The 23,768-nt window shown below is 57.4% G+C and overlaps 1 protein-coding gene across 1 annotated transcript in view; it reads right to left on the minus strand.

The window, feature by feature from the left end:
• The window catches only part of ADGRB2 (adhesion G protein-coupled receptor B2), a 30,143-nt gene extending 11,967 nt beyond the window's left edge, over nucleotides 1-18,176 (minus strand). The window contains exons 1-13 of the mRNA XM_011974023.1: nucleotides 18,156-18,176; nucleotides 16,951-17,767; nucleotides 5,627-5,710; nucleotides 5,172-5,336; nucleotides 3,824-3,988; nucleotides 3,057-3,221; nucleotides 2,806-2,973; nucleotides 2,630-2,731; nucleotides 2,377-2,483; nucleotides 1,334-1,528; nucleotides 1,097-1,165; nucleotides 913-1,021; nucleotides 291-618 (exon numbers count right to left, since the gene is read on the minus strand). Of these exons, the coding sequence (XP_011829413.1) occupies nucleotides 291-618; nucleotides 913-1,021; nucleotides 1,097-1,165; nucleotides 1,334-1,528; nucleotides 2,377-2,483; nucleotides 2,630-2,731; nucleotides 2,806-2,973; nucleotides 3,057-3,221; nucleotides 3,824-3,988; nucleotides 5,172-5,336; nucleotides 5,627-5,710; nucleotides 16,951-17,767; nucleotides 18,156-18,176 (2,495 nt within the window). The remainder of the gene's footprint in view (nucleotides 1-290; nucleotides 619-912; nucleotides 1,022-1,096; nucleotides 1,166-1,333; nucleotides 1,529-2,376; nucleotides 2,484-2,629; nucleotides 2,732-2,805; nucleotides 2,974-3,056; nucleotides 3,222-3,823; nucleotides 3,989-5,171; nucleotides 5,337-5,626; nucleotides 5,711-16,950; nucleotides 17,768-18,155) is intronic.
• Nucleotides 18,177-23,768: the final 5,592 nt, after the last annotated feature.

The following is a 23,768-nucleotide window of genomic DNA, read 5'->3' on the forward strand; positions in this document are numbered from 1 at the left end:
GGGGGCAGAGGTTTCCAGGGAGCCAAGACCTAGGGGAAGGCCTAGCTCAGTGGGGTCCAGGACCTCGGGTGAGGTCTAGAGCTCTGTCCATCACGCCCTGGGTGGCAGCCCAGCCTCTGGGAGCAGCATGGATATATTTGAGAAGCACGTATCCAGAGCCAGGCAAGGGGTTCCTGAAGGCGGAGGAGGCTGCCGTGGATCTCTGCAGCCAGCACTGGCTCAGTCCTCCTTCCCTTACCTGGGCCTTCCTGGACCCTCAGCAGCCCCATCCACCCATCCCCAGGACTCACCTGGGGGGCGGCAGGATGAGGCCAAGGGTGCGGTAGAGCACAGCACCAATCACAAAGTAGGAGGACTCATCGGGGTCTGCTGGGAGGAGGCGCTGGTGGGAGTGGCCCGGGCCAGGGGGCACCGTTCCTGGGCCCCTCCCCCTGCCAGGGCTGCCTGCTGCCCCAGATGTAGCTGGCTTCCCTGGGGAGGAGAGGCTGAGCACCTCCTTGGGCAGGAAGAGGCGGTCCTCTGAGTGCCGCACCCAGTCCTTCATGCCCCGGCGGCCCCGCATGGGGAACGTGATGTCGCTGGACACAGCTGAGACGGGCTCTCGCTGAATGCTGATCACTGCAGTGGGGGAAGGGTGGGCAGAGACAGACAGAGGGGCAGAGGCAAAGGGTGGCAGACCAGGGGAAGAGATAGATGTAAGGGAAACACGTACCAGGAAAGGAAGATGAGGACACCGAAGTTGGTACAAACACAGAGACAGAGAGATGTACACAGAGAAACAGACCACACAGAGAAGAAGGAGAGGGTGGAATGTGGAGAGAAAGACACAAATATGGGGTTAGGTAGAGGAAAGACGGAACCTCCTGAGTTCTGGCACATTCAGGACCCCCTCCCCTGCCTGCCTCCTTCTACCTAGATTGTCCGTGACAATCAGAGAGCTCTGGAAGGCCTTGAGAGCATCGCCCACCAGGTGAATGAAGTCCTCCACGACACGGAGCAGGTGCACAGAGCCAGGGGACACCTGGGGACAGAGAGTGTGTAAGGGTCCAAGGCAGGGTGGGTCACGGGAGGAGAAGCTGGCAGCTGTGCCCCGCACCTGCTGAGCATCGTCCCACTTCTCCTTGTTTTCCGCATCCACCATGAAGCTCACCACCTGGAAGAAGCGCTGGGGAGAGAGCAATGAGTGGCAGGGGGTCCTAGCCCCAGGGAACAGGGGGTTTCCCCCACTACAGCCTAACTTGCTGCCTCTGCAGCAGACTCTGCCTAGGGGCCTGACCTCCCCCTTCAGTCTGGGCCTTCTCCACCCTCCGCCCTCCTTCCTCCTAGGCGGTACCTGCACATCATCAGCTGAGGGCACGTAGGTGGCCCTCTTAAAGGTGTCAGTGACATTCCTCAGAATGTCCACAGAGAAGAGCAGGTCCCCACTATAGTAGGTGCGCCGGGCCAGTAGCTCCTGCAGGCTGCGCACCACCTGTGACATGCCCTCGCCCGCCAGCATGCGCTGCCCCTTGGCCAGGTGCTCCCTAAGCTGTAGGTGATGAGGGGGCCACAGTCACTGAAGTGTCAGGAGCTGGAACCAGACCCTGGCCCATCCCACTCCAGTCCACCCACTGCTTGCATCCACGGGGAAAGAAAGGGGGAAAGGGTCAAAGAGGCTCAAAGGGGCGCACAGGGGAGACAGAATCCGAGAAAGAGACTCATAAAGACAGAGAGAATCCCAAAGGGTACTTTAAAAAAGACTGAAATAGAAACACCTAGAGAAAAAAAGGTGTTCAGATGTACATATGAAAGATATAAGCACAGTATGGGAACAGGGTACCTCCCCATCCCAAAGGGGTCATGTGTAATGAGTGTGTATGTGTGGGCGAGTGCGCGCACGCACGCGTGCGCGCACACACACACACACACAGTCTCTCTCTTTCTCTCTCTCTCTCTCTCAACACAAGCTCTAAATGCATTCACACAATTAATACCCAGTTACAGTCAAACGTGTACACATATTTGCTGACACTGCTCTTACCCTATGACTGGCCCTGGGCTGGGCGCTGGGGACACAAAACTAAATTCAATGTTTCCCCTGCCTTCCAGGAGGCCCCAGTCTAGCAACACACACAGATACTTGGATGAGCACCTAATGACTGAGGAGCTCATTCTGCAGGAGTGCAGAGGTAGGCACCAGGGATAAAAGAAGACACTTGAGAGTCAGGCCTTGAGGTATGAGTAGGAGTTTGCCAGACAAGGAGAGGCACAGCCAGGCAGAAGTGGGCACAGCATATGCCAAGGCACGTGGGAATGAGTGAGAATCACGCTCCCTCCACCCCTTAGCAGAGTCTGAGACAGATTCTGCGGTGCCCCAGCCCAGCAGGGCGCACTCACTGACAGATACAGGTAGCGGTACTCATGGGAGATGCAGCGAGCAAAGCTGGGCAGCCCCCAGTATGCCACGCCTTGGGCACTGAGGAGACAGCGGCGGCTGGCAGACCCTGCAGGGCAATAGGACAGAGGTCTGGGCATGGGCACTGAGCTCTCACCCACACTCCTCCACACCTCAGAGAGGCTGGGGGTGCAGAAGGGGGGCAATGAGAAGGGGGGCAATGAGAATGAACGGGGAAAGCCACCTGCCCCTTACCTGAGGCGTTCGGGGGGCACTTGTTGTAGATGATCTCACCAGCAGCTGCCTTCTTCCACGTCATCAGCATCACGTACTCATCCCTGCACATCTCGTGGAAGGCTGTGGGTGCAGGAGTAAGGCTCAGCTGGGCCCGTACATGGGGCCCCCAGCCCCCAGGGTCATTAGGGCAGTACCTGGACACCTCTTCTCACTACAAGGCTTCACCTCCTCTCCGGTGCCCTCGCAGGGGTAGCCCTGCGTGCCCGTGGCCTGGCACATGCGGAAGCGGCGCTGCCAGCCTGTGTCACACGTCTTAGAGCACAGGCTCCATGCATTCCATGGCCCCCACTTGCTATCAGTGGCTGTGGGAGAGGGGAGGCATGAGTGGGCCCAGGTGCCCCCATGGCCAGAGCTGCCACCTGCCACCCCTGGGCCAAGCACTCACCCGGGCACTCGAGGTTGCTGCACTCCCGGGTGTCAGTGAGGGCACCCGTGCATGTGGCCCAGGCTGGGCCCGCCACACTGCACTTCCGGCTGCGCTGCTGGGTCCCATTGGCACAGGACGTGGAACATGGGCCCCAGGGACCCCATTCTAGCCACTGGCCTTCCACTGCATGGGGAGACACAAGCAGGGGTGGCTGTTGAGCAGGATGTGTGAGGGCTGGTGGTGTGGAGCACCAGAGGGAGACCCAGAGCCTGCTAGGCATTCAGATTTGAGCCAGGCCAGACCCACTGGAGTGGGGAGGGGAGAGGGTTATGAGGGAGGCTGGAGTGAGCAGGTAGTGCCTGGGCCTCATGCTGCCTGCCTGCCACCAGTTCCAGAAATACAGGACATCTCTCCTCTTAGCACCAGGCACAACTCACTTCTGGCTAAGGAAAGGGGCTGCAGGGGTGTCTTCTGATCTTTGCCAGTACTTCAGCCGAACTTTGTGTCCTCTCACAGTCCAGCTGGCCATGCACCAAAATGCAAGGGCAGCCCACGACTTGGAGAAAGAGTGGTCCCCTTTTGATGGAGTCACAGGGTACTAACTCAAGTCAGGGCTAGGGGGTCACCTCGCACACAGGCAGGCATACTTCTCCAGTCTCCCCATGCTTGGTCAAAGTTTACGGGGCTCCCAGGGGCAGGTCACTGGACCTGATTGCCTCCCCAGGTCTCCCAACCCCCCACCGGGCTGGCCAGCGCCCTCATGGAAGCCCACGGGCGCTACTGACCCGGGCAGGCAGCCATACTGCAGAGCTTAGTCTGCAGCTCGGGACCCTCGCAGGCCTTGCCGCCGTGCTGGGGGGGCACGCAGGTCCGCATCCGGCTCCGGGACCCCCGCCCGCAGCTGCGGGAGCACAGGCTCCAGGACCCCCACTCCTCCCACACGCCGTGCACTGCAAGGAAGCACGTGGCCGGTGGCTGGGCGGCACCATGGCCCCGCCCACCACCAGAGACTGCCCATCCGCCCACCAATCAGGAGCTCCGCAGCTCTGCGGCTGCTCCTCATTGGCTCTGCCCCGGGTTCTGTTGACAGGGGGATCTCCCAGGGCCCCACCAAGGCACGACCCTTCGAAGGGATGTGCAAGACCAAGGCTTCTGGTCCTAATTCACATAGGATAGCCCCTGTGGACGCCTGGACAAGGAGGCCAGGACCAACAGAGGAGGAGAACCAGGGGTCCTCTCCTGAGGGCACAGGAAAATTCAGGAAAGGACCCAGGATCCACGCCATTCCACCCCTCCCCACCCCACCCCTAGACCCAGAGCCTCAATACAACACAGCAGTCCGGGGGCAAGAGAAGTGCCCTTCCCAGCCCCAAGCGCATAGACACACAAATAAACATGAACCTCTACACAGACACCGACACACCGAGCTCACACTCTGGAACACAGCTTCGCCCCAGGGCTTTGCAAACTCCTGCCACACCCCCAGGTACCAAGAGCCCTTCCCAGGTAGGCCCTGCTCTAAATCCACAATACCACTGGCATGGCCTAGGCCCCACTTCACCCCCTCAGGGAGCAAGGAGCAGGACTGGCTGAGGCTGCCCTGCCCTTACTGTCTCAAGCAAGCACATGCATTTCCTTAACAACTACACACTCAACTGAGGGAGGCTTGGGGGAGGCTCCCTGGAGAGGGGGAGTCCAAAGGAGGGAGGGGAAGGTCAGGGAAGTGGCATTTGTCTTAGATCTTGAAGGACAGGCTGAATTTGAATAGCCAAGGTGGGGGAGGAAGGATAGGACAAGAATCAGCAAATGCAGGGAGGTGGGAAAGTGCGCAAGCTACCGATATGGCCAGAGCGGAGTGGGTAAAAACATGAGCCTTGGTTACCAGGATGCAGGCCTTGGGGGAATGATGTGCCCAGAACCGGACCCAGTAGCATGGGCCCTGGTCTGATCCATCTGTGCCCCCAGTGCCCTGCGCCAGGCTGGCATGGTACACAGTTGGGCATGGTGTGGGGAGCAGCCACATTTATTGAATGAAAGGAGGAGGCAACCAACCATTTTGGAGATTAATCTGCCCGAGTCCCAGGCAGGACCTAACCCTGCAGGCAGATGGGGTGGGGAGGAGGATGGGCCTACCTGGGCAGGTGGCTGAATTGTTGCAGGGCCGGGTCTCCCGCAGGGGCCCGCTGCACAGGGTCCCATAGGGGGAGGACACGCAGGAGCGGGTCCGCACCTGCAGACCCTGCCCACACGTCAGGGAACACACGCTCCACGGGGACCACTCCTCAGCCGCCGGGTCGCCTACGAGAGAGGGACAGCGTCGGCGGCAGGGGGCACCTCCCAAGCACTCAGTCTCATAGGGATAGGGGGAGCGGCAGTAAGGTGGGGGCAGGCATCAGAGGGATCCTCCTACCCTGACCCCAAGTAACAGACTCTTCAGGAGGCCACCCAGCCCTTCCCACAAGCTTCATGTGGCACAGATGCGACTGAACTCCAGGACAGAGACAGACAGGTACACACCAAGCACACACGCTACCAGACACACACAGTCGGGCCCCCGCCGCAGAGGAAGGGAGGCGGGCCCGAGTTACCTGTCTGTGCCATGTATAGCCCAGGCTCATCTGCAGACCTCGGCCACTGGGTTTTCACTTTCGGTTCCTCTTCCGGCTCCTCACCTGGAACACGGAGGTGGTGGCAGGGGCTCAGCAAAGGCCAGCTAGGTCCTGCCACAGTGGCACAGTGAAGGCAGCCTTGCTTGCCCTCCGCCTGAGGGCCTGGAACCAACTGCATGATGCTCTCTCAGGATCACATCCTGCCCTCTGTCCCACCACTATTGCTTCAGACAAGGAAACTTCGGTCCAGAAGGCTACACAGGACTAGCTCCTGGCCTCACAGTCATCTTTTCCACCTCTTGCCTCAGCCAGATGTGGGGGAGATTTAAGGGACACGGCCACCCACATGAAAAAGCTCTGGGAACGCTTCTGTGCCAAGTGCGGCCCATGCCCCTCTCCTTTAGTCCTCTCACTGCAAAGAAGAACCATCATCTCTGTTTACAGATAAGGAAACTGAGGGCTAGAAAGGGGAAGTGCCTTGTCCAAGAGCACACAGCTGCATTTGCTCCTCCACTGGACTGACTTCTAGGGACTGAAGAAACATCCAAGCTGAGCTGCGGCAACCCTGGCCCCGAGCCTATCTCTGAGATACAGTTCATGCTCCTCAAGCAGCACTGGACTATGACCTGGAGGCACAGGTCAGAATGCCACCCCATGAGACCCAAGGGGCCAAGGGCAGGTGCCCACATGCAACAGACCTTTCTCCTGCTGGCCCTGAGGCCAGGAGAGCACCAGGTGCTTGAGGAGGCCAGGCTACCTTCACCCTGGCCTCACCAGGCTCTCAGCTGTCCTGATTTATGTGTCTGGTCTAGGCCTTGGAAGCACTACTAGCCCTGGTGGCTTCCATTCTCCAAAGCCTGGCCCTCCTGCACAGACATGAGCTCATCAGGGCTCTCTCTCACAATGGGGTGTCAGGGAGGGGCAGACATGGGCGCAGAAGGGAAAGGCCCAGCAGCCTCTGCATGAGCAGGTGGGACTGGAAGAGCCTTTGAGGATGGGCTCACCCCATGCTGTCCCCAGAGTATTAGGTGCTCCTCTCCCCCACCTCCAGGCTCCTTCCTAATCCTAAAAGCCGGCAGCACGTGACAGGCGCTCTGAGTGTGAAGAGAGCCACCAGGGCTGCCTCTTCCTGCCCCCTGCTGCCCAGCCCAGGCACAGCAGCTGAGAGGAAGCTCTTTCTCACCAAGCATGAGGAGCTGCCACCCTGAGCAAACCCGCTGCCTGGGGGCTCGGAACTGCCATCCAGCTCAGCCTCTGGTCTCATCCACTCTGGGGCCTTTCCCTCCACGTCAGTCACCAGCCCCAGGGCCTGAGCCACACGGTCCTTGAAATTTCTCCATCTCTGAAACCTGGACTCCCAGAAGAGCTTTGGAGTGAGTTAACCCTGGATCCCAAATGGGGTGTTGACACTGACCAGCTGCGTGGCCTCAGGCAGGTCTCTTCACCTCTCTGACCCTGCTTTATCCTCTGGAGAACAACATTCATTATACTCCGTCCCCAGGACTCATGAGGACCCCCTGCCAGGAGGGCCCTGAACCCCTCGGCCCCCTGCTTGGCACACGGCAAGAACTCAGAAGACAGTCGCTCTCGTTTATTTTTATCATCTCCCTTCTCTTCACAGCCTCCACCCCTTCCAGCCCCTCGTGTGCTACCCGAGCCTACTCCCTCTGAATAGCATCTGCAGTTCCACTTGGCCCCTGCCTCTCTTGGGACCACAGAGGAGGTGGCAGGGCCAGGCATGCCAGCTCCTCGATCCCCTCCCCCAGCCTTCCGTCATGCCCGCTCAGCCGTCCCCAGCCCTGGAGCCTTGTGACAAGCTACCCTCTCCACGCCCACCCCCAGGCTGCTGAAGAAATCTACGGCTGTGCCAACTGGCACCGTGACAGCTTCAGGGGCTCCACATCCGCTGGGCACCCGGGGCTTCTCAGTGGCCCTTCTTGGCTCCATTCCCTCCTCATTCCCCACTGCGGCCATACTGCACCCTGTCCTCTCTCCTCAAGCCCATCTCTGCCCACTCTCTCAGCGATGACCTCAACATCGGGAGCCCCCAACTTCTTGCCCAGCTTCTCCAACTACCAACTTCCCTGCAGCCCTTCTCCCCACAAAGGCCAGCTCTGTGGCCTGGGCCTGCATCCCCCACCTCCTGCCTTCAGGAGGGCTCCACCCATTATCCCCTCTCATCAGCACCCATCAGCATTCTCCCCTTGCAGCAGCCCAGGAACGGATCCAGGCCTCCTCCCTTCTTGGACAGGCCCTGCTCTGACCCTCTGCTTCCCTCCACCATCAGTGACTGGTCCGCAGCCGGCACTCTGGTTTTTCACCTGACACACCACTTCCTGGCTCAAATGTCACCTCCCCTGTTAATCCACTGCAGTCTGGCTTCTGCCCACATCTCTCTGCTGAACATGCTCTTGATAAAGTCATCAGCACCCTCCGTGTTGCTAAATCCTGTGGACACTTTGCAGACCTGGTCTTGCTTCACCCCTCAGCAGCATTTGGTCCTGTTGACTCGTCCTGCCTTGAAGCACTCTCCTGGTTTCCCACCTCTCTAGCTACTCTGTCCCCATCTCCTTGAGTGGTCTATTTTCCTGCTGTTTCCCATATCAGGAGTCCATGCTTTGTCCTGTTTTCACTGCAAGCGCTCCTCGCAGGCTTAATTAACCCCCTCTGAACCAATGCTCCCAAATCATCATCCCCCGGCCCTGCCTTTGCTGTGCTCCACTCCTGGATATCCTCCTGCCTCCTGAGCAGTTCTCCTGACCATCAAATTCAGCATGTCCAAGAGGCCCACCCTCTCCTCTCAAACTTCTACCTGCTTGTTCCCCCACCCTCTTTGCCTAGAAAACTCCTACTTGACCTTCAAAACCCACCTCAAATGACTTCTCATCTATGGAGACTTCCATATTGTCAACTCCCGAGGCAGAGTTGGCCACCTGCTCTTCTATGTGCCCTCTCATCACAGATGGGTCCATCTTCTGACTGTCAGAAATATCCCCCAATCTCTACCATAAGCCCGCTGAGGGAAGGCTGAGTCCTCTCCTCCACCCCCAGGGAATGCCAGCACAAAACTCAGCCCAGCGAAATACCAAGAAATAAGCACCAATGAATACATTGTTCCCAGTTTCCCCCACAATGGGGCTCACGGGGAATGGTCATTTGTAATCCTGACTCCCCATGCAAAGTATGAGCTCCTTCCCATAGCACCAGCATTCAGATTTGATACGCCAGCCTGCATCAAAGGGACCACTAAGACAGGCTCAAAGACACGGCTTCTGGCCCCTATTTATTCACAAACACTTTGGAGGTGCAAATCCAGCTGAGAGTCCTCCCATCCAGCTCCTGTGTGGGCTTCCTGCCCATCATCATGTCTGGGGCATCTACCAGTCTGGCATCCAGTGCCTACCAAATGTGGACACGTGAGAGACCAGCCTGACCTGCTTGTCGGGGACTCACACCGCTTCCTGTGGTCCCTGTTCCTCTTCTAACCGCTCACGGACCATCTGCTGGCCAGCCCTACAATGTCACAGGAGGGGCAGGGTGAGCAGGGAGCAGGTGGCGGTCAGTGGTTTCCAGAATCCACCCTATTTGAGAATCAGAACATGTCCGAGGTTCAGCTTTTGGATCCCTTTTCTGGCCTCCTGAGCTGGGCCAGAGAGGGGAAGGTACAAGCCCAGGGCCACACAACCAGGCCCTACACTGCCCACCCCTCCATTCCCACCCATCCCACTCAGAGGAGAGGACAGGCCAGCAATTTATCCCCACACAGGGGAGGCTGGTTCTCCCTGGACGGGGAAGAAGACAGGTAAGAGCAGAGGTATCATTTACTGAAACACACACTTAGGCAGCACACACTGTGTGCAGGCCCCAGCCAGCCCTGAGGCCAGAACAGGGCAAGCCACGAGGAAGCTGAGCCAGGCAGGGTCCGAGAGGACAGGAGGGGCCCCCAGAAGGCACGTGAGTACCCCGAGAACTCCCGAGTGTTCCACCCAGTGAGCTCAGCGGCTTGTGGGCCAGGTGCCCCAAGGCCTGCAGTCCTGCAATCTATCAGCTTTCCCATCGGGTTGCCAGTCGTGGGCACAGATGTGCTGCCTGGGACAGGCTTCCTCACTCGACCACCTGATAACCTCATAACTGTTCTGTTCTGAATAAGGCAACGTTTACTAAACAACTCCTACACGCCAGTCACTATGCACTCGGCATCACCCCATTTCATCCTCATCAGGGCTGGTTTCCCCCATTTTACTAAAGAGAAAGAAGGCTCCAAGGTTTCACATTGGAGAGAGCCTGAGGTGGGATTCAAACCCAGGCCTGCCTGACTCCAGAGGCCGTGCTTTTTCCACTGTACTGCACAGGCTCTGACAAAATGCCACTCAACTTGGACCTCCTTGGAGACACCTTCCCTAATTTGCATGGGACCCCAAGTCACTCCCTGCCTCCATCTAAGCCCCTAGTCCTCGCCCCTCTTATCCTGTTTTCATGCTACTGTCTAATTGCTCCTTTGCACACCTGCTCCCCTTTCCCCTGATGTGAGCCTGATTCTCCTCTGTGTAACCTCCAAAGTGAGCCTTGGGGATCCCAGCCTCAACCACACCACTCCCAGCTGAGGAAATCTTCAGTGGCTCCTCCACTGCTACAGCCAGTGTGAAACTCTGAGCCTGGCATGCTCTGGCCCCTGCTGACCTGTCCAATCCTGGTTCCCTCACCCCACTGGGCAGCCAAACACACTGCAAACCCGTATGGACCTGTGGGAAGGGCACAGATTCTGGAGCCAGACACATGTGGGTTTGATTGACAGCTCTGCCACCGTCTTGCTGTGTACCCTTGGGAAAGGCACCTCACCTCTCTGAGCTTCAGATTCTTCAACTGAAGGTAAGGAGGACACTTCCTACCACATAGCTTCATTGTGAGAATTCAGTGAAACCAGAGATGTGGACTGCCTGGAGCACAATCCACTCTCAATGAAAAGGAGATGTCAGCTGAATGCGGTGGCTCACCCCTGCAGTCTCAGCACTTTGGGAGGCCGAGGAGAGTGGATTGTTTGAGCCCAGGAATTCAAGATTACCCTTGGAAACATGGTGAAACCTCATCTTTACAAAGAAATACAAAAAAATTAGCTGGGCTTGGTGGCATGTGCCTGTAGTCCCAGCTAGTTGGGAAGCTGAGGTGGGAGGATTGTTTGAGGCCATGAGTTCGAGGCTGCAGTAAGCCATGATTGTGCCACTGCACTCCAATCTGGAAGACAGAGGAGGCCCTGTCTCAGAAAAAGAAAGAAAGAAAAAGAACAAAAAAGAAAAAGAAAAGGAGATATCACCCCTTTTCATTATCCCTAGAATGTACAAATGCTTTCCTCCCTCCACACATCTGCTAACACTATTCCCTGCCCTTGAAATACCCTTCCCTCTATTGTAATCTGCCAAAATCAATCTACATGTCAGTTGCCACCTCCTCCAGGAAGCCTTCCTAGACTGACAATACCGGGGTTTGGATATGTTGGTCCCCTTTTCTATGGCCTAGTCCCCAGGTCACCTTCTTCTATAGCTGTGAGGATCCTGGGCTCATCCCTTCTGTGGTCCCTGAGGAGGGATCTCAGTCTCCCATGCCACTCTCTTGCCCAGAGGGCCTAGCTTCCGGGAAGACAGGCATTCAGCAAACATGGGCCAGATATTGCTGGGAGTTCCTCCACCCCAACCACACAGAGGACCCTCTTGCCTCACCCCTGGTGCCAGCAGGCGGGGTGAGCACAGGCTCTTTGCCACTTGCACAGGACTGCAGATACCTGCTATGCTGTGCTTCACAGACCCCGTCCCCCAAACTCCACACAGTCCTGTGCCCTCAGCCTACTATGGTATGAATGTGTTAAAAATAACCACAATAATCATCACTTCCACGGGGAGAGAGCGCTGTGATTTACAAAGCAATCGTCCCTTCCCGGGGCTCCCTGCCTCCTCCCTGAGGCTGGCCCCAGAGCCCTGACCAGGAGCTGACTGATCCCCCTGACATATGCTCTGTCATGTCCCTCCATGGCACCCCATGCCCAGCAGTGCTTCTTGTACCCCACAGTGTATCAGAATCACAGGGCGCAGTGGGGGAAAGAGATGGCTTTTGAAAGGCACAGGCTCCACCCCTGCAGTCCAGTGAAACTGGGTACCCCTATGAGATCATGTACCTAGCCAGAATGCCAGACCCCTGCCTCCAATAATTCTTCCTCCCCAGGCTGCTGACCTATCTACTCAGCCTCCCATCAGAGATAGCTGGGTCCCTGCCACCTCCCCCATGTGGCCAGAAGCTCCTCGAGAGCAGGGATCGTGTCTGACTCAGCCTGCTTCCCCCGCGACGCCCAGTTTCTTGCTGCCATAAAGCCCTTGGCCAAGAGGATGAGGCCCCAGTGTCCTGGGATGGCAGTCAAAGTCCTGGCCCCGTCTCCCTCCATTAGGGCTACCATCCAGCACCTCCAGTCTCTTTATAGCTCCTACCCCCAGTGTGGTTCACACCTCCACGCCCTTGCACAGGCTGTTTCCTCTACCTCAAAAGCCCTTCCTCCTGAGAGCTTCCCCAAAGCATGGGGTGGAAGATGACTTGGGGTGGCTCACAAATGTGCCATTAAATAACACCGGATCCTAGACTGAGGCTATCAGGCTCTCCCAGGTCTCTTCATCAGTTTGTATGGGATAGTCTGGTTTGTGCCTGTTGTCCTGATGTAATTGATGGTACCCACCTCTTCCCCTTCATAACCTCAGATGTGCCATAGTTTTGATGATAAATTACATGGTCACTTTAATCCTTCCAACTGCATGAGAAATAAAGCCTGTGCAGTCCCAGACTTTAACACATCCCCAATGTGTGCTAATTCCTCTCTCTAACAAACGGAGAGGTAGGAAAAGCATCTAGCTAGAAGTTAATAATGGCGCTTTGTTTTCACTGTGGTTGTTTCTTTGGATATCTTCTATTTCAGATAAATGATACTCTTTCCATTTAAGATATGAAACTTATTTTTAATATATTAAATTTTAAAAATGATACGATTGAAAGAGAAATTTCACAGGCTAGTGAATTCCTATTCATTCCTTAAAACCCAACTCCAAATCACCTTTACACTACCGTCCTCCCCTCTCTTCCTCTTCCTCTTCCTTTGACATCTGGCAGGGTCACAATCGTACCTATTACACTAAATTATGATGACCTAGCTACTACTTTGTTAGGCATCTACCACATGCCAGGCACTGAGCACTTACTCTCATCCTCTCACTGAACCCACCCCACAGCTCTGTGGAATAGCTGTCACTACCCTTGCTTTACAAGTGATGAAATAGGGGTGAAGGAACTTATCAACAGTCACTCAGCTAGTCAGTGGTATGGTCCGGAACTGAACCCAGACTGGGCAACTTCAGTCTGTGGCCTTGACCACCACTGTCCTAGTTAGTGCTCTCTCTCCCCCACCAGCGGGCAGACAGTGTGCCCAGCTCACCTCCTATCTCATTCAGAGCCAGCCCTAGGCCTGGCACAAACTCCACTCTGATAAAGACATGAAGATGTGTGTGAGGCATTGGCTGGAACTCAGTCCCTGCTGAGATGTCTGGGGACGTCTGGGCCCCACTCCCCAACCTACGATAGAGAACACAGAGCTCCCCCAGCACAGATCTGGGCTGGAAGGACCTTCCAGGAAACACCACCACCGTGTGTGCTGGGTCTCCCCGCCCCCACTCTGCCTCCTCACTGCCTGAGCCTCCAACAGGCAGGGAAGGTCCCCACTTCCTGCTGCCAGACCAGGATGGCCAAAAGAGAGCAGCAGGGTCTGAGCGCTGGGAAGGAAATGCCAGTCTCAGGACACGGCTGGGCAAATCAGAAGCAGCTTCCTAGAGGGGACAGGGCTTGAGCAGTGCTTAGAAGGAGGCTGGAGTTCTGGAAAACCAAGGGCAAAGACCATTCCAGGGGAGGAGTCTCGGTTGAAAGCGTCGGGGAAAATTTGAAAGAAGGCTGAAAAGCAGGTGTTAGCTAAGTCCCTGGTGGGCCTTGAACACCAGGCTGAGGAGTTTGGGTAACACTGGGGATTCGCTGGGGACTGGATCAGGGAGTGACACACAGATAACTGGGGGTTCTGAGGCCCCAAGATGGGCAGCACCTCGACCAAGTCACAGAGCAGCAGTGGCAGGGTGGGGGTTTGAGCCCACTCTTGCCTCCCAGGAGACCCCAGGTTCACCTGGTGGCCACACCCCAAGAATGGAGCCTGGTGATGGGGAGGGCGAGCCTGCAGCAAGCAGCCAGGGGCAGGCCAGTGCCCACAGGGGAGGTAGGGATTGTGGCCAAGGAGAGAGGCGTGCATGAGGTGGGGTTCTTTCTCCCAAGTGTCACTGGGCACAGCCATTCCCACTGCCCAATGCCTCCTCAGGATTAGAGGGTCAGTGGGCAGGAACTGCAGGCTGGCACCAGCCCTCAGGAGCTGAGCCCTGCAGCTGGCACTACCTCTGCAGCCCACCTTCCAGCCCTGGCCTCAGCCAGCCTCCGTGTCAGTCCTCCACCAAGCTCCTTCCTGCCTGCCTTTCTTTTCTTCCTTTCCCCCCACTTAACAGATTGCGGCAGCAAGATGGCACAAATTTATGGCTCAACTCACCAAAAATAACAAGAGATCTATCAAAGGCAGTTTCCGTGAAATTAACAGGCGCCTGTACCCTCTTGTCAAACTCACTCGGCTCTGAGGCGTCCCAGGCACTCTGCCCAGTCACTGCCCACCAGCCCCCAGCCCAGTGCTCTTCCGGTACCAGCCCAAGCCCACCCTGCTAGGCCTTGCTGTGGATCCCCCTCAGCGGTGTCCCAGAGTGGATGAACACAGCTTCCCTGCCCTGGTGCCTGGGAGAGGGGCCAGGACAAGGGTCTCACCCTTCCTGTTCACTACCATCCCCACGAATCTTGCTCTCAGTCTGGCAGCTGCAGGTGCCAGTGCATTCTCCTGCAGCCCAGTGGGGAGGAGACAAGGGAAGGAATGGAGGAGACCAAAGGCTTGGCAAAGGTGGCGCTGCCACAAGGCACAGACGGTGCCATGGACTCTCAGACATGCCCTGACATGTGGAATAAACAGTCATGTGCCCGCTGTGTCTCGCACCAGAAAGGTTGGGCAGGAGGGAGGAGATGGCAGAATAGAAGAACTTCCTGCCTGCCAAGGGAGGGGAAGGGGCTGTGCCAGCCCAGCTCTGGGCACCAGTGTGCCATGTGAGCCCCCTTATGACAGCTGATGCCACACCATCCCATGCCAACTCCCTACAGGGGCCCTCCCTGAAAAGCAACCCCAAGGAAACATGCCAAGTAGGACAAGGGGCAAGAGCAGAGGTCAGGCTTGGGAACAGCTGGGAGCCCTAGCTCAGGGCTCCCTGCTCAAAGAGACACCTGGCCTCATGCCCAGGAATAATCAGGCATCCAATCTCCACCCATCTCTAGCCCCAGAGGCCTCTGCAGAGGTTCTGATGATGGTGCCTTTCCCATCGCCGGCCCTCTCTGATCCCCAAAGACACCCCAGCTACCAACCAATTCCTGCTTCCGGCTTCAACCAAGCCCAGCTGGCTGCTCCTGGCTCTGTGCTCCACATGGCAGCCTGCCCAGATGGTGCCCGCCCATGAGGGCAGAGCCTTGCTCCGTCCACTGCAGATCACTGGGCCGATGGACCGCAGGGAAAGCCAGACAAAAGAACCCGCCTGCAGCTAAGCACGATGGGGGAGACCCCCACAGAGTGACAGGCAGTGGTGGCCATGCAGGAAGAGCCATAAACCTCCTGATATACGCCTGGCGTTCTCCGCCGATGTTCAACAAAGAAGCGAAATTCAATTTCTTCCTACAGGCACTAAATCCCAGGCCAGCCTCCAGGGCCTGTAACCTGCCCGCGGCCTGGCTGTCACTCGGACGGCTTCATTGACCGCCGTTAGAGGCCAAGCTAGCCTGGGAGAGAGGCCACAGCAAGGACACTGGGCACTTGCCGTGGATGGGCACGATGCCAGATGTCTCATTGGAGAGGCCAAGAAGGCCCCCATCCAAAGTACTGGGTCAGGCTACTTTCAAGATAACTACCCCCTCTAATTAATTCAGGGATACCTCCCCATTCTACAAAGAAATCATTGCCCACCATAAATAAAGGGATCAACTCAAGGTAACAGTCAAAGGTAGAGGCCAACTCCAGGGCTCTAGCCAGCAAAGCAGGGCTGGGGACAGGCTGCACTCCTCCAGTGCTCCTAGCAGCCCTCACACGCTACTCCGTCTCCTTGTAAACACTCTCCCAGTGAAATCCAGATGCCCTTTCCATCCTCTATCCCTGCATCCTTGATCCTCATGAGGATAGGCCAGCACCTGTTATACCAAATGGGGAAACTGAGGCCCAGAGAGAGGAGAGGCCTCCCTGTCGGTACCAGAGCTGCAGAACAGACCCCAGACCTGCCTCCTTCCCATCCCCATGTCATCAGTCCCTGTTCCCTTCAGGTCTCCTGGTCAGTCCCCGGCCCAGCACTGTTCAACGGGCACACAGGATCCAGCTGAGGCCCTCAGGCCCTTGAAGCTGCAGGAAGCAGGGTCTGCAGAAGGCAGCCGTGGCTGAGGGAGTTGGGGTGGGAGTGGGAGCAGGCAGGACTCAAGGGCTCGCAGAGCTTTTGCCCAGTCAGCAGGAAGCTCTAGCAGCTGGCGGCCTCAGTCCCAGAAGACATGGGCCCTGAGGGGGGAGACAGGGGACACCGGGAGCTGAGCCAGCCCAACCCTCCAAGGCAGCCTGGAAGCTCAGGCCTCTTCACCTAGGCACACTCTTCCTTGCCTCTCTCTGCCCTGACCCTGGGGCAACTGCCAAAACTCACTGACCTGTGTGGACAGGAATGCATCCCTGTTCCCTGCCTACTGCAGCCTCCAGGCAAACTTGTCAACTTGCAGCACCAGGGCCTGCCACGATCACTCCCAGCCTTGGGCCTTTGTGCACGCTTCTTCCTCTGCTTACAATGCCCTCATCTCACTTCTGCTTGTCCTTCAGGTCTCTGTTCCTGCATTACTTCCTTCAGGGAGCCTCTCCTGCCTGCCCAGTTAGAAGGTCCCTCCCTGGGTTTATATATCACCCTGCATTATCTGATCTGTGCCCCCATTCTTCTAGCCAGTCTGCAAACTCTTCAAGAGTGAGGTCTCACTGCCATGCATTTTGGTGACTGCAACATTTGGTCAAGGCTCAGCAGAAGGGTGACATCAGTGAACAGCTACATGCATGGCCGAGGATCTGCCAGGATGGACACCAAGGACACTATCAGCCCCTGCAGACCCCGCCCCACCCAGGCCCTGCTCAGACTCACCATATCTCATCTCGGTTGTGAATAGATCATTGCTGCTCCCCGAGTGCAAATCGGCCTCAGCAGGTGGGGCTGGGCCTCCGGGCACCAGGGCATTGGACAGGGTGTGGGCAGCAGGAGGGCCTGGAGATGTGGTGGTGGCGGAGCCGGCCCCCGCCTCTCCAGGGCAGCTGCAGCCTGGCTGAGCAAAGCCGCAGGCCCTGCCGGCAGCGCGGCCACACTCCTCACTCCAGCGGCAGAGCACACCACAGGTGAACTGGCTGGAGTTGTTGTTGTTGATGAGCAAGACCTCGACAAAGCGGAAGGCTAGGGCAGCAGGCGCCAGCAGGCGCGGGGCCTCGGAGGGCTCAGCCGACAGGCACAGCTGCACAAAGTTCTTGTCGAAGTGCAGGAACGTAAAGGGGCCCGAGCCGCTGCACAGCTCCAACCCCGCTGCCGCCTCCGCCTCCTCCTCCTCTGGCCGCCCCACCTCTGACTCCGCCTGGGCCACTGCCTCCTCCGGGCTAGGCCGCAGGCAGGTAAAGTTGACCAGGTAGTGGTCCAGGGGCAGCAGGCGGGGGGCAAAGTGTGCGCACACCTGCTCCTGGCGGTTGAAGCGCAGGTAGAGGGAGTACTTGGTGGGGTCAGGGTTCTCCAGGGTCCAGGAGCAGCCCGAGGCGATGGTAGGAAAGAGGTCCTGCAGCGAGAAGGCCCCGTAGAGCACACCCGAGGCCAGGGCAGAGCAGGCACTGGGGGCGGGGTCGAAGGCGGCGGCCAGGCGCAGGGACAGAATCACAGACAGTAAGAGGGGACAGGCTGGGGTCATCCTATGTCCCTTGCCCTGTGGAGAGAGACAGTGGTCAGTGGGCCCCCAGCACAGCCAGCATGGGCTCTGAACCCCCTATGGTGAGCTGTGGAGTGGGCCTCATAGTTAACACCATGGTCTTTGGAGGAGTGTCACCCAGGTCCACCTGTGTGAACTTAGACAAGGGACTTGACCTCTCTGAGCCTCAGTTTCCTTACCTGTAAAATGGACCAATCATAGTACCTATCTCACAGGTTTCCTACAAGGGTAAAATGAGATAAGTAAGGGAAAGGACTTGGGAGAGTGCCTGGAATCTTGTGAACCCTGAAGAAATAGTAGCTGTTGTTGCCATTGTTCTGTTTCCTCAGAGTCAGCCCATCAACTACAAGCATATTTGACATTCAGATCCAAGCCCCAGCCCCACCATCCAACCTGTATTCTCCATAACTGTTGCTCTCAGTCCCAGTGTGTCATGATCAGCTGTGAGGCATGTCACACGTAACCTGCGGTAATTGTCAAAGCGGTGATGTTTGACTACGATTTGCTTTTTTATAAATTAGAGCAATTTGAGGTTATTCCTGGAACAATGTCATTCTCACTTGCTTTACTGAGAGGGAGAGAAAGGGGCGGAGTTACAGCCAGTGTGCCAGGAACTGCGCACAACCTGAGCCATGCCCACAGGAGCGCACTGTCAGTGTGGATGTCATGTGTATCACTGCCATGGATTTCCTGGTTGAAACAAGGGGGAGAGGCACCAAGCAAGGGGACTTTGGGTTGAGCCCCAACCCAGCCAGCCGCCTGCTGGCTGGGTGACCCTCATGAATCTCAGTTTTCTCGTCCGTAAAATGGGAGCAGAAATTTCCCCTCTTACTTCCCTCTTTCCCTCCAGCTCCATGGGATTATCTTCCAAGGTCTGGTTCAGGGCCTGCTACCCCCTGCCCTGTGAAGCCACCAGCCAGTCGCGACCTCTCTCCTGTACTATTTCCCTAAGACTAGCTCATTCAGCTCATGGGTCTTCCAGTTCCTAAGAGTGGGGACCCGAACTTGTTGATTTCTACCTTCCCTTAAAGTGCTGCACCAAGCTGAGCTCCCAACAGGTGTGAATGTACTCCAGGTGTGGGTGGGCACCTAGGACCCAAGCCCTACCCCTACAGACACACAGAGCAGTCAGGCTAGAGTGGGTAAGGGCTGAGGATGGGGAGAGCTGCAGGTGCCCTCCCACCCATCAGGCCAGGGCTGTGTCACTGCCCACAGCCTGCCCAGCCTCTATCCAACTGTCCAGAAAATGGAACCTAGTGCGTGGTCTGAATCAGCCCCACTTCCAATCCTACCCCGCAAGTAATCCACACGGCCTCCCTCCTCCATGCCACAGGATCACTCACAGCACTGCACAGGCCCCTAGAGTCCAGTTGGTCCACATCAGAGGAGAAAAGATGGGGCTAGGAAAAGGGAGACAACCCGCTCCAGATCACACAAAGGTGGCCAGAGGGGACTCAAGCCCAGGATCTGAGGCCCAGCCCAGACCCTTCTTATTCCACCAGTAGCCTCTGCTCCTTCCCTGTGCTTGCTGCTCAGGCTTCAGGCCAGATGGAGCAGCTATTAGCTCTGGGGACTGAATCAGAAATACAAGACAATTCACAGGTACGGCTAGATTTTCCCAAGACACAGTTGCTCCCAGGGAACAGACTTCCCCTTGGGTCTTTAGGAGTATCAACACTGGGCAGAGGGGGGACAGGATTTAGAACCCTAACTTTCCAGTCCCTGTGCAGCAGCCATGGAGCTCCCCACTGCCTCAGATGCCACATCCCCTCGTGCTATACCTCCAAGCCAGGCCCAAGCAAGCATCTGCCCCTCCCAGTCATACAGGGGCTGGTGGAGTAGCTCCAGGAAGACCTACTCACTGCAAAGGAGCCACCCCACCCTCCTCCCAAGACCCGCATGGAGTTATTCGGCAGAAGCCAGACAGGCTGTGCCTCTGCCCCCACCCACCCACCCTCCTCCTCAGAGCTGAAAAAGGGATGAGACCTCTGGTCTTTCCCACCCTACATCATGCCTGTCCCAAACTGCTCAGCCCGCCCCACCTGCTGCAGCACTAGCAAAGCCAGCGGCTGATGATGAGTGACATCCAATCCCCCTGCTGCCCCCAATTATTTTTAAGCAGGCTGCAAAATTCAGGCCATGGCTGCTGCTCAGTGGAGGGGAGGTGGGGGCTCATTATAACCGCCTCCCCTCCCCCACTTACAGCAGCTCAGGGAACCTCCCCTCACACACACACCAACACATGTGGGTTTGAACACCCTTGTGCCCTGAGGACACACCAAAGCATGAGTGCACAGACGTTCACAGGAGTTCTGCATACGAACGGATACATATGCACACGGACATGCAGACAGACAGGTGAAACCCACAGATTCATGCTGTCATGTGCACTCAGGAGTGAACACGCACACACACGGGTGTAGAGGCTCACACGTGTACACATGCACAGAGGTGCACACGCATTCTCAAGTGAGAACATACATGAGTATCTGGCCCTCTGAGGCTCGGCATATGACAGCTAAGTGTCAGGCAGGATCCTCTGCGGGGCCTTCCTTTGCGTGTCTGAAGCTGGGGCTCCCTCCCCTACCCCGCTCCTGGGCTGCTGCTCCCTACTCCACAGCCCCGCCCCATCAAGAAGCACAAGGTCCACATCCTTCACAGCCACAGGCTGGCTTCTCCAGAACGGAGTCACTTTTAACCCAACCCAAACCCCCCCCCCCCCAGTCTCCTTCAGACACCTTCACGCTCATTCTGGGATTTCATCCTGGACATGCGCGACCCTCACTGTGTCGGCTGCGGCATAAGACCTTTTGGGGCACCTTTTTATATCACTTCCCATCATTCAAAATAAGGCAAAGACCCAATTCCAAGCTGGGTCACAGACAGCCACTGGTTCATTAAAGACCCTCCCGCCTGTGTGTAGCCAGGCCTGTCCTCCTGGGAGCACTGACAACCCAGAGGCCTCTCCCTGAGCCACCCCGGGAAGGGAACCTAGAAGGATGATCCTTGTCTCCACAGGCAGCCCAAGTGGCTCTTAGTCATGATTAACCTCCCTGAGCCTCAGTTTCCCTCTCTGTGCAATGCAGACCGTGAGCCTTGCCCTCAGGATGGCAGACACCTCATCAGCCTCCCAACAAGTTCCCAACACAGAGCCTGGCCCACAGCCCTGTCTCCTCTCCGTCTATTCAGGACCTCATAAACGCTATCCTCTTGCCTGCTGAGTACAGGGCACTGCCTCTGGGAAGGCTCTTTGGGTTGAACCCTAAGTGGCTTGGCTACCTCCAAACCCAGGAAGACCACAGACCAATCCCTGCACAAGAGTTAGAGAGGAGAGGTACTAAGGTCAGCTCTGAGGAAGAACTTCCTGGGCCAGAGGTGGCTGATAGGAGGATCAAAAGGCCTCCTCCCTGAGAGATGGGTGAGGAGCTGACTGGAGTAGTCTCCCTCTCACTTTTAACCCTACCCAAGACCCCTCCTCTAGGGGGCTGGGGGCTGCCTTCACCACATGCCCCTGACCCCAGCAAGCCCAAGAATCCCACTCTGCCCAAACGCACTCAATCCCCTTTCTTTCAACCCCTCAGGGCTCCCCAGCTTCCCTTCTGCACCAATAAAGGAATTCAAGGCTTTCGGCAGCTGAAAGGGCCAAGGAAAGACTGTGGGGTAAGGGGCAGAGCAGCAAGAGAGGGGTGTCTCAGGGCCAGGGCCGGTCGGGGATTCCCGGGATGACTCCCATTTGACGCTGGGTGGCGGGGGAGGGGCGAGCCGGGGGAGGGGGCGCGGTGATGCGCACATCCGTCGCGTTTATCCACCTGGCAGCTCCAATTCGCCTGCCCGTCACTCACCCTCCGCCTCCCGGGCGCTCGCCGCTGGCCCTGCCCAGGCCGCCACGCAGGCGGGGACCCCCACTCGATGCCTTCGGGTCCTCTGCCAGTGCTCGGACCCGAGGACAGGGTCCTCAGGAGCTGCTCTCCCAGAGCTCTGTCGCCCCAGGGGGCGCACACCCTCCATCCTGCCTCCGGAGCTGGGGGACTGGGCCGAGGGGAGGGCGCGACCCCCTCTGTGCAGCCCTGCCGCTCCAACTGCCAGAGAGGGTCGCTCTCTTGGGGGAGGAGGTTCCTCCTTAAGCAGGAAAACGCGGGCAGAACCGGGAGGGGGACAGGGGCAGCCCTCAGCCCCTGGGGGCGGTGCCGAGCGGGCGGCGGGGGAGGGGGCGGTGACTCAGCCGCCCTCCGCCCGCCTCCCCGGAACTTTGCAGCAGCTGGAGCCGCCGTTGCTACAGGAACCAAATGCTTTTGTTCCCCAATGTCAGGGCTGCCGGGGCAGGCGGGTGAGGAGGAGGCTGCCACTCCCCAGTGGGACCCAGGTCCGGCCACACTGCCCAGAGGACTTCCAGCCATCACAGGTTCGAGTCCCCTTCCTCCGCGCCACCTTCTCTTCCCCCAAGCCACTCAGGCCAAAGCCAGGTTTCTTCAAACTCCTCAGGCCCTCAGGCCCGGTGGCCCTGCTAACTCTGACCCCAGGCGAAGGGCCCTGGGAAATTCCTGACGGTGTCTGACCTCCTGGGGGAGGGCAGAGGCTCTTCTATGGCTGAGTGATTTCCCACCTGGCTACCCCTAACAGGCTGCCTGCCTTCTGGGACTCTGACTGGGGTTTCTTCTCTTACTTCTCCCACCTCTGCAGCCTCTACACTTGAACCAAGACCCCAGAGACCTTGGCCTGGCTTTCACTAATATCCCTCTGGCCACAGCTGATTCCAGAGAAATATAGTGGGAAGTTGCAGGACCAAGGAGGAGATGAGGGAAACTGACAGTCACTGGCTCCCCCTGCACCCATACTTTGTGGGGGAAGAGGGGACTGGGGGCTAAAGGTGTTTCTGTCTTTATTATACTGGGGGTTGGAGTGAAGGCACTGGAATCTATTTTTCATTTTTCTCTTTTGGGATTAGGAGTGGAGTGGAGAGGGGCCTGACCTTGGCCTTGAACAGAAACAGCCCCACACCCCTATCATTATTGAACATTGCTAGGTGCCAGACACTCTATACAAACAACCTAACTTCATTCTCCCAACAGCTATATGAGGCAGTGATCAATGACCCATTTTATAGAGGGTCAACTGAGGCTCAGAAAGATTAAGTAGCTTGCCCATGTCACACAGCTTTTGAACATAGGTTGTCTGACTGAAAGCTGAGTTCCTAACTACTTACTCAGCTTCATTACCTGGGGGTGGGGAGGGAGGGAGGGATGGGGGCAGAGACCAGATGGAACCTCACTTTGTGTTACAGAAATGCAGACCACGCACGCACACCCCAGACTAGACATGTCCTTTTGAAGAGTGATACAGAAAGGGGGCAGAAGAGAGAGCGGAAGGAGGAGAGAGGGAAGAAGAGGGGAAGATCTCTTGTCTCAATCTTGGTCCAGAGAAGACCCTCCCTAACCTCCCCAGTACCATCACCAGGACATATCCTGCACAGAGTCCACACTGCCCCTCACCCCAGTAGCAGTGCAGAGGATACTCCCCAGGTGCTTGCTCTGTCCCAGGGTCAGGTGGATTCCCCCACAACCGACTCCATGCACAAGCCAGGCACAGCCCACCTTTGCCCCCAGCCCTTACCTCATGGGAAATGCCATGGGGTAGAGGCTCCCTGGCAACACCTGACCAAGCACAAACAAGCCCAACCAGGCGTCCTGGAGCCCGCGGCCAATCCTGCTGGTCTGTGCGTGAAGGCTCAAAGGACTCTTGACTTGCTGCTGGGGTGAGCCCTCCACTCCACCCCAACCCATCCCACCCCCCAGAACATATGGCCTGACAACCAGCAGTGTTTGGGCATGGCTAGCACAAGGAGGCACCTGGCCTGGCCCACCAATCTCCTCTCCCCAGGGACTTCCCAGCGTCAGTCCTGCAGCCACCGCTGATGCTCTGGCTGCGGAAACCCGGGGTTGCCCACGGGAGAAGGGGTGGCGGGTCCCAGGCTTCGGGCAGGGGGCGCCAGAGGACGCCC

This window comes from Mandrillus leucophaeus, unplaced genomic scaffold (genome assembly GCF_000951045.1).
Source record: "Mandrillus leucophaeus isolate KB7577 unplaced genomic scaffold, Mleu.le_1.0 Scaffold141, whole genome shotgun sequence".
Lineage (NCBI taxonomy): Eukaryota > Metazoa > Chordata > Mammalia > Primates > Cercopithecidae > Mandrillus > Mandrillus leucophaeus.